Below are 17,673 nucleotides of genomic sequence, written 5' to 3'. Positions count from 1 at the left end.
GAACTGTGCGGTGGAGGTATTTGATGGAATATACTCGCTCATCTCTAGTTCTGCTAGCTTTCTTTTACACTAGTGGGAAAAAAAAGCTAGCAGAACCCATTGAAATCAATGGGAGGCTTTTTTTTTTCAGCGTGGAAAATTCCACACCAAATTCCTCCATGTGACTGGACCCTCAGGCAGGTATAAGGAAAAAATAAAACCAGAAGAGTTGAATGAGGCTGTTTTTGGCACCCCTGCGTGGCTAGTACTGTGGAACAAGGTGAGACCGAGGCGGTTACTACTGCAGCACAATGCCGCACTAAGAGAAAGCCTGCAGCAGATTGTTATCCAGCGAGCCGCTCTTTCATAGTCCCAGGAAATACATCTATTAATAAACACGCCTTTCGCCTCAGGCGGCCATTTTTAAACCTGGAACCCCACCCGCCGCCTGCAAGCTGTATTAGCAGCAGTAAATGCCAGTACTGAAAATGGTCACCACGAGGGTCATTGGGATACCTGACAAACAAAGCGTCTTCGAAAGGGGATGGCGTCGTTACGTCATTAGAGCGTTTAGTCATGGAGAACCAATGAGAGACGACATCACAACAGCCTGGCCCACTGCATCTGACGTCATCACGTTTTTTAGGGTGTCCCTGAGCGGCGGCTTGTCTTCGGTGTGATCTGTATATAACGGTGACCAGTATGGGAGTAACTGTGGATTCCATCTGCCCCGGGGACGGTAATATCAGCTGCACTGAACGGTGGGGAGGGGGCGATGGTCTTGTGATGCATCTCTACAATGCCCTCGGTGTACTGTATGCGGGGGAGGAGTGCGGCTGTACGGCTGGATATGACTGCTAATACAATGAGAGGAGGGGATAGGGTAGTGCACAGTTAGAGCAGACTGTATTATGTGCGGGTTATTATCTACCGACTGCTCTAGGCTATGAGTTTTGGGGTGGGATTAGTGTGTGTGTGTATCATATATACAAATATATATATAATTAGTAGGCCTAGGGTCACATGATGGGATTTGGTTCTGTCTCCTGCCTTGGATTCCTGTCTAGATTCCGCTGCTGTGTGAGTTCTTTGGCTTTCCTCTATGCATTTGCTCCCTGACTAGCCTCACACACGATGGGGCTTTCTAGTCGTAGTCTCGTGTCATGGGTTCTGTGTCTGAATCAGGCGCAGGAGAATCGAGCCTACGCTTCATTTTTCAGTGGCCTTGTTTTCAACGGCAGTTCCAGACAATCTGATTTTACGGTGAAAACCGCCTCAAAATCAACTGCAAATTCTACTGTATCAACCCAGCCATTAAAGGGATTCTACCACTAAAACTGTTAGAATAGCCTTTAGAAAGGCTATTCGTCTTACCTTTAGACGTGGTCTCCGACCCGCCGTTCTGTAGAAATACCAGTATGCAAATGAGTTCTCTCGCAGCAGTAGGGGCGAGCCTCAGCGCTCAGACAGCGATGGGGGCATCCCCACTGCTGCCAGAGAGCTCTCTCCAGCGATGCCTCCATCTTCAACTGCAATCGCCTCTTCTCCGGCAGCCATTTTTGGGAGGCCACTCTTGCTCTTGTAGTTCAATACAGGAGCGTACTGCGCAGGTGCCGGGGGTTGGACCGAGACGGAAGACAGAAGAGGTTGTTGCAGCTGAAGATGGAGGCGTTGCTGCAGTGAGCTTTCTGGTAGTAGTGGGGACGCCCCCATCGATGTTTGAGCGCTGAGGCCCGCCTCCACTGCAGAACTAATTTGCATACCGGTAAAAAAAAAAACAATATTTCTACAGATCGGCGGGCCAGAGACCACGTCTAAAGGTAAGAGACGAATAGCTACTCTAAAGGCTAGTCCGGCGTCTTAAGCACAAAATAAAACCGTTTTAGTGGTAGGATCCCTTTAAAGGAGTTTTCCAGCTGTTGTGGAAAGCTGTACATGTGCAGTACCACTATTATTCAGGTAATAGGAGTGGCACTGAAGCTCGCCCACTGCATGGCGGTGGTTCCGGTGAACTGCAGCGCCACCTGTATTACTTGATTAGGATTGGTGCTGAACGCACTGGCAGACGTAGGTTTCTAGAGCAGATGATTTGCGTGGGGGTTGCGGGTGTCGGAACCCAACAGATCACATACTGATGATAGGTGATCAGGATGAATTGTTGGGTTTGAAGCGTGTTTTCTGTTATAGTGATGGACAGAGACAGGGCAGTTGTGCTATAGTTGGAGCGATACGTTTATTACATTTATGGCAGTGGTAGCTATATCTTGTAGTAATCGAGTCAAGAGATCCCTCACTTATGTGTGAGGGTTGTAAGTATGAATTTTGTAAGTGTCGCTCTCAGGCAGCTTTTGAGACTAAAAGAGTCAGATGTTAAAAACCAAGGACCTGAACCTTCTTCTCCATGAAATGTGTTCAGGATTGAGTGGGGGCACCTGCTGATATCAGGGGAATAGAAGCTTTGGTGGCTGGTCAATGTGATTTGGATGACGTTTGTGTAACATGCATGTCCGCCTTTATTTGGAGCTGTTTTAGCTGATTGGCTCTCTGTTGTTCGGGCCTGCCAGAACAGGAGGAAGTGTTTAATGTTCTAATAATGACAATGTCCTATTTCTACTGCAGGACAGACATTCCCAAAAAAGGGCCAGAGAGCTGTGGTGCACTATGAAGGTGAGTCTCACGGTCCAAATTGGGGTAATTGATGTTGTGTGCTGATGGATTTTTAGGGCTTACCCATGTAACAGCAGATCTATGAAGGTGTTACTGCATGTTTAAAGATGGACTCTGTCTTCTTGACTGTATACCATCCCTTAGATTATTTAGGAGGTTATAAAGAGTGGAAACAAATAATTACCCTGTCTTTCAGCAGGCAGAGATGGCAGGTCTCTAGCTGCCCAGGAGGTGCTGAGATATGGGTTTACTAAAATGCAATTAGCTGACCTAATTACCTAGGCTCTAAGAGCAGGAAATAATCGCTATGAGGGCACGTGCAATCCAGAGAACTCAGCCCCCCTCCCTTTCAGAGAGTAAGGAGTCAGATCATTTGCTCTAGATGTTAGATAAAGAGAGAGAGACCAGGCCGGGGATCTAGACAACCTTGATTAAACAATTGGAAGTTATAATCTCACATGGCAGGTAAAGAAAACATTTCTTAAGCAATGTATTTTGGGGAAAACTCTTGAATTTACATAAGATGGCAGTTTAGATTGGATCCTTGAGATGGGAACATAATTTTAAAATAGAGCCTGACCTCGAACAGACAGAAACCTCTATATTGGTCCAGTGAATGTTCTCCATGTACCATCTTTTGTGTAGTCTTCAGGACAATATTCTATTCTGATTCGTTTCTCAAGTTTTCTGAAACAGATATGTCATCCACCACTGAGACCCCACATATGTTAACAAGGGTCCTGTGTTTCTGTGAAGCAGCAGCTCATATTCGTGACAGTCACTCCTTTCAATCTCTATAGAGCTGAGCTCTGTTCTTATCCGTTCACAAAGGTGACACACGGCTCCCACTCTTGTGGTTGGTGGTTGCGATCCTGTGGATATATTAGAGATGGTTGTTACTGAGGATCAACTCTTATTACAGTGAATATGGGGTCTTTAAATATGGCAGTTGCTCTGTGGCCTATCCATGATCAACCCTTTTAATATCTCGGTCAGACCGGACCAATGCACCATTTTATCTGTAAATGAGAATAATTTTTCTGTCTGGTATCAGAGTCTCTTCCATGAGGAGCTTTTCTAGTGCAGGATATAAGGCTGCCTTGTGTTTCCTGCAGTCTCTCCCACTTCCTGCCTGACTTCCTGCCATAAGAGATTTGTCCTTGTGTTTTTTTTTCCCCTTGTAACATAAAATCCAGCATGCTATATTTAACCCCTTTCTGTCACAGCCTTTTTTTTTTTTTTCTCCCCACCTTGTAAAGCCGTAACTTTTTTTATTTTCCGTTTAGAGCCGTAGGAAGCCTTAATTTTTGTGGGACAAATTGTACGTGTACATAATGTACTGGGTAGCTGGAAAATTCAGATTGGGGTGGAATGAACAAACAATTTACTTATGGCTTCATTTTTATGGTGGTCATTTTGCTACCAAAAATTACATGTTACTGTAGGTTTTTGATGTATACTTTATTCGCTCAAAGAAGGGAGGGGGAAAGGAGCAGTTTGGAGCAACATATCGGCCATCAGTGCTCCAGACTGCATACTGTGAAATAAATAACCATGGCGGATATTTTCATGACTAAAATGGTGTTAAATTCTTCACCATTGCAACAAACCTTAAGGACAGGAATTTTTTTGCTGCTATGTATACCTTACAGTGATTTTTCTGAATACCTGGTAGGAAATCCTCAGTTGTGAGATGAATTTTTTTTTTTGTCTTTTGGATGCAAATGCTGATCCTCAAAATCAACTGAATAGGAATAAGTTTAGTCATTCTTTAGGTGGACCCCCACCATTCACATAGACATGGTTGGTTTATGCTTAAAGAGGTTGTCCAGGCTAAAGTATTTTTTTTTTTTATTTGGGGGGGGGGGGGGTAGAAAAAAAAGCAAACACCCAGAATAAAACAAAAACATACTCGCCTGTCCCCGGTGCTCTAGTGTCCAGCCAGCGGGGTCCGGTCATTCTCCTCGTCTGTCTTCTTTTGCCAGATGTCCTCACCAGCTGTGATGACTGTCCTCACATGACTGCTGAGGCCATTTAGCGGCCTAAGGAAGGGACCCCGTGGCGTTACAGGTAATGATGTCCCCAGATCCCTTCCTGAGGCTACTGAATGGCCTCAGCAGTCACGTGCAGTGGGGATTTCTGTTGGAAGACAACAATGGAGCTGAAGGACTGGCACACTAGGGACAGGTGAGTGGTTTTTGTTTTGTTTTTTAAATTATTTTTACCTCCCCCGGCCTAACTAAAAAAATAAAATTTTATCCTGAGCAACTTATTTAACTCCTTCCCGACATACACTGTATTATTAAGGCGGAAGTTAGGTATTTAAATCTTGGCTCCTGTATTATACAGCGGAGACTGATCATGGACATTAGGAACTATGGTCAAAGCTGACCTAGGCGCCATTTTCCCGACACTGTGTGGGTGTTGCCATTTTTTGGGGTAGGATTGCCAGTACCCGGAATGAGATCCGGGGCCAGTGTTCCATTGCCATGTCAGCAGGGAGCCTATTGAAGGTTCCCAGACTTGTCTGGCATATTCTTCTATTGCAGGCTACTCTATGCTTTTCGGACACTGTACGGAAATCCCAGTCTGCAGACTTATAAAAATAGTTTTCCCATATTTTGAACGCTGTAGCAGGGGGGGGGAGAGAAAAGTGACAAACCGCTGTTTCTTTTCCTGTTTCGCCTCTGTTAAAAATTTTAATAAACAGCAAATACAATAGATATTCCCCAAAATAGTATAACTAAAAAGTACACCTGGCCCCACAAAAGATTCCCTGTACATCTCCCTATACACAGGAGTATAAAAAAGTTACCATGATTTTCAAACTATAAGACACACTTTTTTTCCCAAAAAATTTGGGAGGAAAATGGGGGTGTGACTTATAGTCCGAATGTGGGCTGTTTTGGCTGAGGAATGAGGCCGCAGAGGAGCAGGATCACAGCATCTTCTCACTCCTGCCGTGGCTGGATTCCTGCAGTGGCAGGAGAGAGGGGATGTGTGGGCCCTAGGCTGAGAAGACAGGGTGTCCCAGCGAACCCATACCGGCATCCACCGTGCTATTACAGCGGATGCCGGGGGTCTGTAAAATTGATGGCGGTCGGTTTGCTGCAGAGCGGTTGCCATAGGAACCGGGTTTCCGATTGTGTAACAGAGGCTCGGAGATAATGCCTGTGATCAGAGTCCAACCTGATTGTGGGCATTACTACTTTAAACCTCCCCCATCCCCTCACCAAAGTCCCCACTGGGCCCATACCTCTAAATTTGCAGGCCGGCTCCCGCATGACAAGACCTGTTTCTGTAACAGCCGGGAGCCTAATGAAGGCTCCCAGGCCTGTCATAGTATTATTACTATTGTGGCTGGTCTATGTCACGTGTATTGCAGTCTATGGTACTTGCAATCAAATCATTGCAGGTTCAAGCCCCCTGGGGGACTAATAAAATAAACACACACACAAAAAAAAGTTAAAAAAAATAATATAATAAAGTTCTAAATCACCTGCTTGCCTAGAATACATATAAAAGTATAAAATTACTGTGAAACACATACACATTAGGAATCCCTTTGTCCAAAAATGCCCGGTCTACAACCTTATAAAATATTTTTCCCATAGGGTGAACGTCGTAGCAGGAAAAAAAAATCAAAATTGCTGAGCTACCATTTTTATTTATTTTTTTAAATTTTATTTATTTTTTTTATAGCTTAGAATAGAATACAGATGACATTTTGGAAGGCAGGTAGTCAAAAACGAAAATAGAAAAATGCTGCCGCCAGGAAGGGGTTACTCTACATTTTGAAGGCCTGCAAGAGCTAAACTACCCATGGTTTTAAACTGGTCTTAAATTCAATTTTCACTTCAGGATATCTTCAAGATGGAAGAAAGTTTGACTCTTCTCGTGACAGAAATAAGCCCTTCTGTTTCTGTGTTGGAAAGAATGAGGTGATCCGCGGCTGGGAAGAAGGCGTGTCACGGGTGAGGGCACACTTGTTTTCTGTTGTTGGTCTGTTGGATCCTGGTTATATAATTTTTATTGTTGTATAGATGAGAATCTGAAGGCAGTTATTTTGCTTTCCATGTTAGATGAGTGTGGGTGAAAAAGCGCGTCTGACTTGCACCCCTGATTATGCATATGGAAGCAAAGGTCACCCTGGCGTCATCCCTCCTAATGCCGTTCTTATCTTTGATGTGGAGTTGCTGCGATTGGAGTGAGGGTCACCCCGACCCTAGAGTGTGGGTAAGTAATATACTGCAATCCATCTTCAATCTGTTTCACTATATGTCTAGCAAAGCGCAAACAACTATGCATGAAATAAACGTCTGTGTAATAAGTAATGGGTTAAACGTTTTGAGAGCTAGTCAGACACCCCCTTACATGCACCTCACCAGAATAAAATCTGAGAAGATGCTGTTCAAGCAGCCTGCAGAGTTGTGAGTACTTATCCTCAGGTAAGAATTTACACATTGAAACTGCATAACTGTGGATATATACTCTTACTCTTGGTTGGGTAGTCACACCTGACCATAGCGAAAAGGGGCAGTGATTACATATACCGCATTTGGTTTGTATATAGAATACAGTGCGATTTGCTCTTTATTAGAGATGAGCGAACACCGTTTGATCGAATACCCTGTTTCCCCGAAAATAAGACAGTGTCTTATATTAAATTCTCTTCCAAAATATATGACCTGTCTTATTTTCGGGGGATGTCTTCTGGAGCGGGGGACAATCGGCAGTCATGCCGGCGCTTCCTTAACGGATTGCCGGCATGACTGCCGGTTGTAGGTGGTGCAAGAGGTGGTGGTGGGGAGGTATGCTAGTTACCTTCCCCATCTTAATAGCAGCGCTGGTGCTGCTGTTGGTCACGGTGGTTGAAGTGGTTGGCAGGGCTTAGCAGAGATTAGTGAGGCTTCCAGCGGTTGTGCCGGAGAGCCTCACTTAGTGGGCATTGCAGCCAGCTGAACGCTGTGCTCCGTATGCACAGGAAAGCTGGCTGCCTCCTCTGCTGTGATACCACTGTTCCGGCTGCTGTGGGATGAGCTGGGAGAGTGGACTCCCCGCAGCATACAATGCTTTCCCAGCTCATTTTACAGCAGCAGGAACAGTGGTATAACAGCAGAGGCAGCAGCTGGCATACCTGTGCACACGGAACATCCTGCACAGTGTTCTGCCGGCTGCAGTGGTTTTGGGGATGTCTTATTTTCAGGGGGTGCCTTATATTAGGCAATTTAACAAAACCTCCCCCCATGCCTTACTTTTGGGGGATGTCTTATTTTTGGGGAAACAGGGTAGGTATTCGATCGAATATCAGGCCGTTTGAGGTATTCGATTCCAATCAAATACCACGAGGCAAACGCAGTGAAAATTCATATCCCCTCCCACCTTCCCTGGTGCTTTTTTTTTGCACCAATAACTGTGCAGCGGAGGTGGGACAGGAACTACGACAATGGAGGCATCGGAAAAAGTAATTGGCTGGCTAAATCAGGTGACCTCCAATTTATACGAATAGTGGAATTAATATTCGGGTCATATGAGTCTGTGAACTATGTGACTGTGAGACGGGGACAGATCTACAGGCAGGGTTAGCTAGGGATTACCTTTATTTAGGTGGGAATGTCACTCACCCAGCTATTTGGGGCTCCATTTCGTCGGGATCCCTGTCAGCTTGCGATATGCAGGAGCTGACTTTTTCCCATAGGAATGCATTGACCAGCGTTGATTGGCCGAATGCCATACAGAATACAGCATTCGGCCAATCAACGCTGGTTCTGCCAGAGGAGGCGGAGTCTAAGATCGGTACACAGCAGTCTCAATTCTGGTCTGATCTCAAATGTAGCAGCGATGAGCGCATGCTATGCTCTGCTACACCCTCAGATGCAGCAGAGCTGACTGTGTGCTGAACCCTGCTGCATCTAAGATGTAGCAGAACTGGCTGTGTCTGGAGTATAAGACATGATGTAACAGCAGAATAGTGACAGGGTTCAGCTTACACTCAGCTCTGCTGCATCTGAGGGTGTAGCAGAGCACAGCGTGCGCTCAACGCTGCTACATCTCAGGTGTAGCAGAGCTGTGCGCTCAACACTGCTACATCTGAGATCGGACCAGAATGGAGACTGCTGTGGACCGATCTTAGACTCCGCCTCCTCACAGACGAGCCACCGGCAGAACCAGCGTTGATTGGACGAATGCTTTACTCTGTATGGCATTCGGCCAATCAATGCTGGTCAATGCATTCCTATGGGAAAAAGTCAGCTCCCGCATATAGCAAGATATCCCGACCCAATACAGTGACTTGGGCATGTTAGGTACCCCCAGGCATGCTTCCCCTGCTGTCCCAGTTGCATTCTAGGGTGTTGGGCATCATTTCCTGGGGTGTCATAGTGGACTTGGTGACCCTCCTGAGTTGAATTATGTGTTCCTCTGAAAAAAAGTATTTTTCCCCATAGACTATAATGGGGTTTAATATTCGTTCAAATAGTCGAATATTGAGCGGCTATTCGAAATGAATATCGAATATTTTACTGTTCGCTCATCTCTACTCTACTCCATACTTTCCATCAGCATTATCTTTCACTAACACTTTCGCCCTTGCCCACTTCTGACTCTTTCCTCCGATTTCCCTTTAAGGTGCGTCCGATGATTATTCTACCGAGTGCAGAACACCGTGGACACAAGGCCTGACCCTTCTACCCTCCACACTTCCACATTCTGCCTTCTTGCCTTGCTACTCTGGGGCATTACTGAGCAATCCTATTGGATACCGTTATGAAAGGGTTAAGGTGGCAGTGCCAGTTACTCCCTGACCCCCACCCCCCTCCTTCCCCCGAAAGCTGGTAATATCAGAGCTCTATAAAGAAGTAGCGTTTTGTTACTCTGATCACCTGCTGAAGATGCCCCTGATGCCAGCCTGATGAATGCACTGGACGGATGAGGACAACGCTTGTAATGTTACCCGCTAGCCATTCCGGAGTTGTTTGCCTAAGCACTGCAGAGCCTGCCAATTGTCATTCCAGCTCTGTAGTGCCACATCTGCTCTTTCCCTTATGTGGCAGGGTTCTGTTGTGTCTGTGCCGCATGCAGCCCCCACCTCACACAATCACATTAAACAGCTTTTCTCTACCTATGGAGGTCTTGTGTCTCTGCTCTGACGTCACAATAAAGAATCTGATTCTTGAAAACCCCTGCTTAAGATCTATAACATGATGATGCCTTATTATAATCGCTAGTGTGTTGACTGGTGGTCCCAGGTATATGTGTTCTATCAGCCAATAAGATACATGCTAAATACTGTTGTTTGCTCGCTAACTCACTGGACCTTAGCCCTTTCTTGGGCTATAGCCTTGTGCCTTACCCATGGATGGAGTTTTAGATTTCTTTAGTGTCAGTTTGGCTGCAACCAACACACTTGTAGTTATTTGCATATGCCATTATAACACTGGTGAACTGTAATTATTTTAACTTCAGGAACACTTACTGTTGCATTCTATAAGCTAGACATTGTAAATGTAGACAACACAGTCACAAGATATGCCAGATTCACTGCTGCTAGAACTTAGTGGGGCTATGGCGTCTGAGCCAAACCACCAAATTTCCCTATTTAAGGAAAAACTAGTGATTGAACTAAATGGGTAAAAACTATCCAATTCGTGAATGATACAGTATCAATAATTGTGTAATTTTATGTTGGAGTTGGTCACTTTCTTCTAACTTGGACTCTACCCAAAACTGGCCACAACTGAAGAACTTCTAACGCGGTAATGAGTAGCTCATCTTACTACGCATCTCACCTGTGTGTTAAGCACCATTAAAGGGGCTCTATCAGCAAAATTTTGCTGTATGAGCCCCACATATGTGAATAGCCTTTAAAAAGGTTATTCAGGCACTGCTAATCTTATTTTAAACCCCCCGTCCTGTTTTAAAATAAAACTATAAAAACATATATGTAAATCATACCTGTGCACAGACGTCATCTTTTGGCACACCTACCCCTTCTTTCGGCAATGCCCTCCGGTCCTGGCTCTTCCCGGCTTAATCTTCATCTTCTTCCGGCAGTTGAAATCCGGCGTGTGCGCAGTAACACTGCCATTGAGAAAAATGGTGCTGGAGTGTGTGCAGTAGCTCCGGAGGGAGCGCTACTGCACACACGCCGGATTTCAGCCAATCATATTTGAACCGCCGGAAGAAGATAAAGATGAAGCTGGGAAAAGTCGGAAAATTTTGCTGATAGAGCCCCTTTAAATTGGAAGCCTTCGCTATAAAAATATGCCTCCCATTGTTAGTTTAATGGGTCTCTTCACCCAAAACTAAAGCAGCTCATGTCCTCCATTATGGTGTTCTTTGCTTCAGTCTTAGCCATATAAAACAGTTTTTTTTTTTTGTTGTTGTTGCTACTGCTTGCATATTTATAGAATGGGGCAGTTGCCTTTTGAAACAATGTAAATCAGGTCAGGCGACACTTCAACCTATGGAGCGTAGTATTAGGGTCTGTTCCCACGATGTAACACGACGCTGATTCTGACACGTAAACTCGTGTCAGAGTCAGCGCTGCGAAACAGAATCCCATGGCTTCAATGGGTTTCGTTTAGCGCGTGTAACACATTGAAATCAATGGGAGTCTTTTTAATCCATTGATTTCAATGTGTTACACACGCTAAACGGAACCCATTGAAGTCAATGGGATTCTGTTTTGCAGCGCTGACTCTGACATGAGTTTACGTGTCAGAATCAGCGCCGCGTTACATCGTGGCAACGGACCCTTACCCATAAAAGATTCAGTAGTTCTATGATGAAGCTACATGACCTACACTCATTCTCCACAAGGGGGAGAGAAACAACCAGCGTCTGGGCTTCAACTGAACATGGATAGAAGAGATGGCATAGGAAATCTAAATATCAAGATGGTGTCTGATTTCATACAGAGAAGAGTCTGCAGTTTAAGAGGAAAGTACAGTATACCTAAACGCAGTGTGTGATCTTCAGGTAGGTGGGTGGAGCAGGCATTTCTACTGTGGGTTTAAAGGGATTCTACCATTAAAACTTTTTTTTTTTTTTTTTTTTTCTAGGTAACACGTCGGAATAGCCTTTAGAAACGCTTTTCGTCTCCTACCTTTGGAAGTGATCGCCGCGCCGTTCGTTCGAAATACCGGTTTGTACCGGTATGCTAATTAGTTCTCTTGCAGCGATGGGGGCGGGCCCCAGCGCAGGAGATGCGATGGGGGCGTCCCCATTGCTGCTCGAAAACCGACTCCAGCGCCACCTCTGTCTTCTTCTGCATCCTCCCCTTCCTTCTTCGGCTTGACGTCTGACGCCTGCACAGTACGCTCTGTTCGGCGAATTTTGCCGAACGTACTGCGCATGCCTGCGGCCATAGTGCCGACACAGCAAGTTCGCCGAACAGAGCGTACTGCGCAGGCATCTGACATCAAGCCGAAAAAGGAAGGGGAGGATGCAGAAGAAGACAGAGGCAGCGCTGGAGTCGGTTTTCGAGCAGCAATGGGGTCGCCCCCATCGCTGCGAGAGAACTAATTAGCATACCGGTACAAATCGGTATTTCGACCGAACGGCGCGGCGGAGATCACTTCCAAAGGTAGCCAAAGCCTTCCAAAGCCTTTCTAAAGGCTATACCGACGTGATACCTAGGAAAAAAAAGAGTTTTAATGTAACTGTATTGCCGTCTATGGGACATTCTGTCTATTAGTATTACGGCTGGTCATAGACCCAGCCGCAATACTAATATAGCAGTGACAGGCCCGGGAGCCTCATTAGGCTCCCGGCTGTCACCCGAACAGGTCGGCTCCTGCGATATCGCCGCGCAGGAGCCGGCCTGCAACTTTACAGGTATGGGGGGGGGAGAAGGGGCCACCGATACTGACCCGGCATCCGCTGTACTAGAGAGGCGGATGCCGGGCGAGGGATAGACACTGGCACAGGTGCCTGAGACATCGCTGCGCTCCTCTGCCCTGCATGAAGCCAGCGGCGGGGGGACGGAGGAGCGGAATAGCATCGCCGCTGCTGGCTTCATGCAGGGCAGAGGAGCGCAGCGATGTCACAGTGCCGGCAGAAGACTGAAACCTGTCAGAAAGTGTCCGGCCGTGAGTGCCGGTGCGCATTTTGGGCTTTCTGCAGCAAAACCGTTTTTTTAAACTGGACACAAAGTCCTGCATGTCCAACTCTGTGTCCGGTTAAAAAAAAAAAAATGGTTTCAACGTGTAGAGCCTAAAACGCTCACGGCTGGGCACTGTAAACTGAATAAGTGACTATTAGTGATGAGCGAACACCGATCAATCGAGTAGGTACCCCCCTAAACTAAGTGGGAGACACAGCAATTCAGTCACGCTATATCAGCTCAATCCAATTTTTTGTTCAATCCAGTATTGTTTGCTCTCTATGATGTGAACTATGCCTTTGTCTCTTGAAAAGCAACCCAACATGAAGTCAGCCATGTGTTTCAGTGTGTTACTTGGCATGACTTCGCTGCCCCCAACTGTAAGGGTCACTCTCCATTTCCTCCATTTTCCACTCCCCTTCACACCATCCGTGCTGAAGCAAAGGGATGTTCTGAAGTTCACCCTCAAGCCTCGTGTGGGACAGTGACATGAAATGCCATTTCACCCCCCTTGTCTTCCTCCGCCAGCCAACGGTGCAAAGATGACAGGAGTGTGCTCTGAATGTTTTCAGCCTAGCAGAGGCTACTTCTCACTTTCGAAAATGGCTGCACTTTGACCAGTATATCAGGCACAATGGTGTAGGTTTCAAAGAACCTTTGCACCACTAACTTGAAAACATGGGCCATGTGTGGACCGTGTTTGAGTCTGGCAAGCTCAAGATCTGCTACCAGGTTCCGGCCATTATCACATACATAAACATGCCTGGACCCAAGTGCAGCGGGAAAACCATATTGCCATATCATCCTGGATGACATCCCTCACCTCGGAGGCAGAGAACTGTCTGTCCCCCAAGCTGATGAGCTTCAGCACGGTCTGCTGACATCTCCCCACGCCAGTGGTATAGCATTTCCAGCTCGTAGTTGGGGTCCAGGTTGCATCGCAGGAGTAGGCTTTCAGAGAAACCCTGCCATGAATTTTGGGCTGGGAGAGGAGATAGGCCACCCCGGTTTGTACCCTGGGCCCAGACTCCACTACATTCACCCGGCCTGTCATTAAAGATAAGCAGCATCGCTGACTGCAGGCGCTTGTCGATGCGTTGGTGGTCAAGTGGACCTTGCAGCAAAGCGCGGAACTCTGGGCCTGACTGATGTTATGGGACACGTGCAGGCACAAGGCGGGGACAGCACACCAAGAGAAGTAGTAACGGCTAAGCCCAGCATCTCATCCTGGATGGCATCCCTGACCTCGGAGGCACTGTGTTGTCTGTCCTCCAAGCTGATGAGCTTCAGCACGGCCTGCTGACGTCTCCCCACGCCAGTGTTGCAGCGTTTCCAGCTCGTAGCTGAGGTCGATTTAACGGAGGAGGAGGGTGGTGTTTCAGCACTCCTGCCAGAAATATTGGGCGGGGAGACAAGGCAGTTTGCGACCCGGTCCCAGCCTCAACTACATTCAGCCAGTGTGCCGCGATTGAGATGCAGCGTCCCTGGCCGCATGCACTTGTACACGTGTCGGTGATCAAGAGGAACTTTGTGCAACTGACGCTAGGTTCACAACTGCGTTCGGCACTCCGTTCTGTGGTTTCCGTCTTCTGCATGCAAGAAGACGGAAACCACTGACTGGGTCCGGCGGTGAGCGTTTTATGCTCTCCGCCGCGAAACCGTTTTTTTAAATCCGGACACAGAGTACTGCATGAATTGTATAAAAATATATTTCAGTCCGCACTCCTGAGATGTCCTTTAAAATTAAATTTTTAATCTTCCATGTAAAATGGGTAAGTACAAAACAAACAAACGTGACAGTGAAGACACACAAACAGAGTCCTGCATGTCCGACTCTGTGTCCGGATTTTAAAAAACGGTTTCGCGGTGGAGAGCATAAAACGCTCACCGCCGGACAGCTTTCTCACCCATTCAAATGAATGGGTGAGAAAGAGTCCTGCAGGTTTCCGTATCCTGCCTCTGTTTTGTGGAGGAAATGGAAACCTGCAGAACGGAGACCCGGGGCGCAGATGTGAATGAGCCCTTAGCGCAGAACTTAGGGCCCGTCTGATGTTACAGGACATGTGCTGGTGCAAGGCTCAACTCACCCTAAGGGCCAAAAACACTGCTGGTGAATTTTGTTCAGTTCTAAAGGACTCTGTGTTTAGATTTGGCTCAGTCGCAGCTCCAGGACATGCCTTTGAAGGCAAGGTTTCCTTTAGTGGCTCCATCTCAGCAGGATGATGATGGTGAAGCTTGGTTAAATCTGGTGTCGGAAGGGAAAGTGGTTTCTGATCTACATCTAAAGTACCGGAGCATGTTGTTTGGACTATTAACACCTGATCAGAACCCTGTAGAGGTAATGTAGAGTCCGATATTAGAGGACCATTACCGGTAGTAGCAGTTGCAGCCAATTCTCCACCTTTGCGGTCCGCTAAATAAAAGTTACCCCCAGGACTTGATGCCAAAATGTTATCAATTTCACAATCAAAATCAAGGTCAATGTCTGGGTCCTCAGTCCAATCCACTGCATCAATCCCACACAATGAGAGTGATGGTTGTGGAACCACCGTTTTAGGGGCTAACAATTTTAAAGGGACTAACACTCTGCTGGTGCAAGGCTGAACTAAGTTAAAGGGCAAAAAAACTCTGCTGGTGCAAGGCTGAACTAAGTTAAAGGGCCTAAAACTCTGCTGGTAAGAGGCTGAAGTCACCTAAAGGGCCTCAATCTCTGCTGGTAGCTCAGCTTAAGGGCCTCTAACTTAATTTGGAAGGGCTCATGTTAAGGGCCAGAAAAGTGAATTTTGGAAGGTCTTACCACATCACACACACACAATGACAGTTAAAGGGGCTCTATCAGCAAAATCATGCTGATAGAGCCCCACATATGCGTGAAAAAGGCTATTCAAGCACTGTAAATGTTATATTAAACTACCCCCCCGTTTTAAAATAAAACCCTAAAAAAGAATATTATCTACTTACGGATCGTGCACGCTGGGCAGGCATTCAGGGTGCGCTGTCTTCTTCATCCACGCCTCTTCTTCCTCCGATGTCCTCCGGTTCCGACCTCCGCCGCTCGCGAGCGGACACTGATATAAAAAAAAAATGGCCTGGGCGCCTGAGCAATAGCCGTAGTAGCAGCCGCATGCTACTGTGCATGCGCCCAGGCCATTTTTTTTATATCAGTGTCGGCTCGCGAGCGCCGGAGGAAGACGGGACCGGAGGACATCGGAGGAAGAAGAGGCGGGGATGAAGAAGAAGACACACCCTGAATGCCCGCCCAGCGTGCACGATCCATAAGTAGATCACATTTTTTTTTAGGGTTTTACTTTAAAAAGGGGGGGGGGTAGTTTAATATAACTTTTACAGTGCCTGAATAGCCTTTTTAAAGGCTATTCACGCATATGTGGGGCTCTATCAGCATGATTTTGCTGATAGAGCCCCTTTAAGGGTGGGGGCTTTTGGATTTCCCATTGCCTATTCCATCTGTAGTTGTCATGGGCAACGTGATTTAACGGGGTGCTTGTTAATGTTTCTTTAGCTTAAATTTGGGTTTCTGTCCATCCATTCGGGGAAGAAAGAAGGTTTCCAGGTATTTTCCCACTTTGATAGAGTTTTTTTTGAGTGTGGAAAGTGTGTAGTTGATAGGCTGTGATGTTGGGGTAAAACTGTGACTTGAGCTTGTTAGATGCCCCCAGACATGCTTCCCCTGCTGTCCCAGTTGCATTCCAGAGGTGTTGGCATCATTTCCTGAGGTGTCATAGTGGACTTGGTGACCCCCCTGAGTCGAATGGTGTGTTCCCCTGAAACGAAGCATTTTTCCCCATAGACTATAATAAGGTTCGATATTCGATTGAATAGTTGAATATTGAGCGGCTATTCGAAATGAATAAATATTTTACTGTTCGCTCATCTCTAGTGACTATAGCTCCCTGCCCCAGGGTTAGGAGTGTGAGGGAGACAACTCACTGCCTGTTCAGAACTGCCCGGCTCCCTTCCCCTGCTACTTGAGTGTTGGCTGTGAGGAGTGACTGAGGCCCTGACTGGCTGCATCATCATCATCATTTTATGGTGCCAGTGCTAAGGCTCCTCAGTCCTCACAGTTCCTGCTGCTGCACCTTCTCCCCTTTCTCAGCTCCCCAGGTAGGTGCCCCCTCCCTCCTGATGTGCCCTTCCCCCCTCTTAGTTTCCCATGTAATACCCCCCATCACCATCCTCAGAGACCTCTGGTGGTGCACCTCCAACCACTTCTCAGGGGACATTAAAGAGGACTTTTCACATCCTCATGCACATTCGGTTTTACATACCGCTATAAAGCTGACAATGCACTGAATTCAGTGCACTGTTAGTTTTCCCACTCTATGTCCCGGGGATGGAGTTATCGGTGCTGTTATTTTCAGCACCGATCTCTGCCCACTGTCAGAAGGATGTTCTTGACTGTCTAGCTGTGCCCCTCCTGACATTACTCGTCCATAGCCCTGTACTGGGGGATGTACCTCACAGCTCTGTGTCATCGCTGGACAGTAAGGAACACCCCTCTGACAGTGGGCAGAGATCGGTACCGAAACTAACAGCACCGATAACTCCAACCCCGGGGCACATAATGGGAAAGCCGACAGTGCGCTGAAATTTGTCAGCTTTCTAACTGTATGTAAAACTGCATATGCATGAGGATGTGAGAGATCCTCTTTAACAACTATTGCAGGCAGAGCCCCTCCATCTGGTGTTGTCTACATTTGCCCTCTTATAAAACAACATAAAAAAACTTTCTTCTGTCATGATTTTTACTTTTCTGACAGAAGCATGAAGGGCTTTTACTTCCACTACAAAAGTAAAAAAATATGACAGAAGAAAACTTCCATCATGTTTTTTAACATGATGATGAATTCTGTGAGCTATTTACGAAGGAGTTCAGCTGTAGAACAATAGAGGAGTCAGGATTG

The 17,673-nt window shown here is 46.6% G+C and overlaps 1 protein-coding gene across 1 annotated transcript; it reads left to right on the top strand.

Annotated features, from left to right (window-relative positions):
• Positions 1 to 570: 570 nt before the first annotated feature.
• On the top strand, positions 571 to 9,765 carry FKBP1A (FKBP prolyl isomerase 1A). The gene is made up of 5 exons (XM_075276897.1): positions 571 to 718; positions 2,599 to 2,646; positions 6,508 to 6,620; positions 6,729 to 6,882; positions 9,274 to 9,765. Exons 1-4 carry the CDS (start codon positions 682 to 684, stop codon positions 6,855 to 6,857), a joined length of 327 nt encoding a protein of 108 aa, XP_075132998.1. The 5' UTR covers positions 571 to 681; the 3' UTR covers positions 6,858 to 6,882; positions 9,274 to 9,765.
• Positions 9,766 to 17,673: the final 7,908 nt, after the last annotated feature.

The sequence above is a fragment of the Leptodactylus fuscus genome, chromosome 6 (genome assembly GCF_031893055.1).
Source record: "Leptodactylus fuscus isolate aLepFus1 chromosome 6, aLepFus1.hap2, whole genome shotgun sequence".
Lineage (NCBI taxonomy): Eukaryota > Metazoa > Chordata > Amphibia > Anura > Leptodactylidae > Leptodactylus > Leptodactylus fuscus.
The sequence above is the reverse complement of the archived record's forward strand: the minus strand, read 5'-3'. Positions and strand labels throughout refer to the sequence as shown.

What these genes read in the sequence shown, in the direction of transcription:
- FKBP1A (XM_075276897.1), top strand. Translation starts at nt 682, where the DNA reads ATGGGAGTAACTGTGGATTCCATCTGCCCCGGGGACG. An exon ending in TTCCATCTGCCCCGGGGACG is followed by an intron (nt 719 to 2,598) that starts GTAATATCAGCT and finishes TTTCTACTGCAG; the next exon opens with GACAGACATTCCCAAAAAAG. An exon ending in GGGAAGAAGGCGTGTCACGG is followed by an intron (nt 6,621 to 6,728) that starts GTGAGGGCACAC and finishes TTTCCATGTTAG; the next exon opens with ATGAGTGTGGGTGAAAAAGC.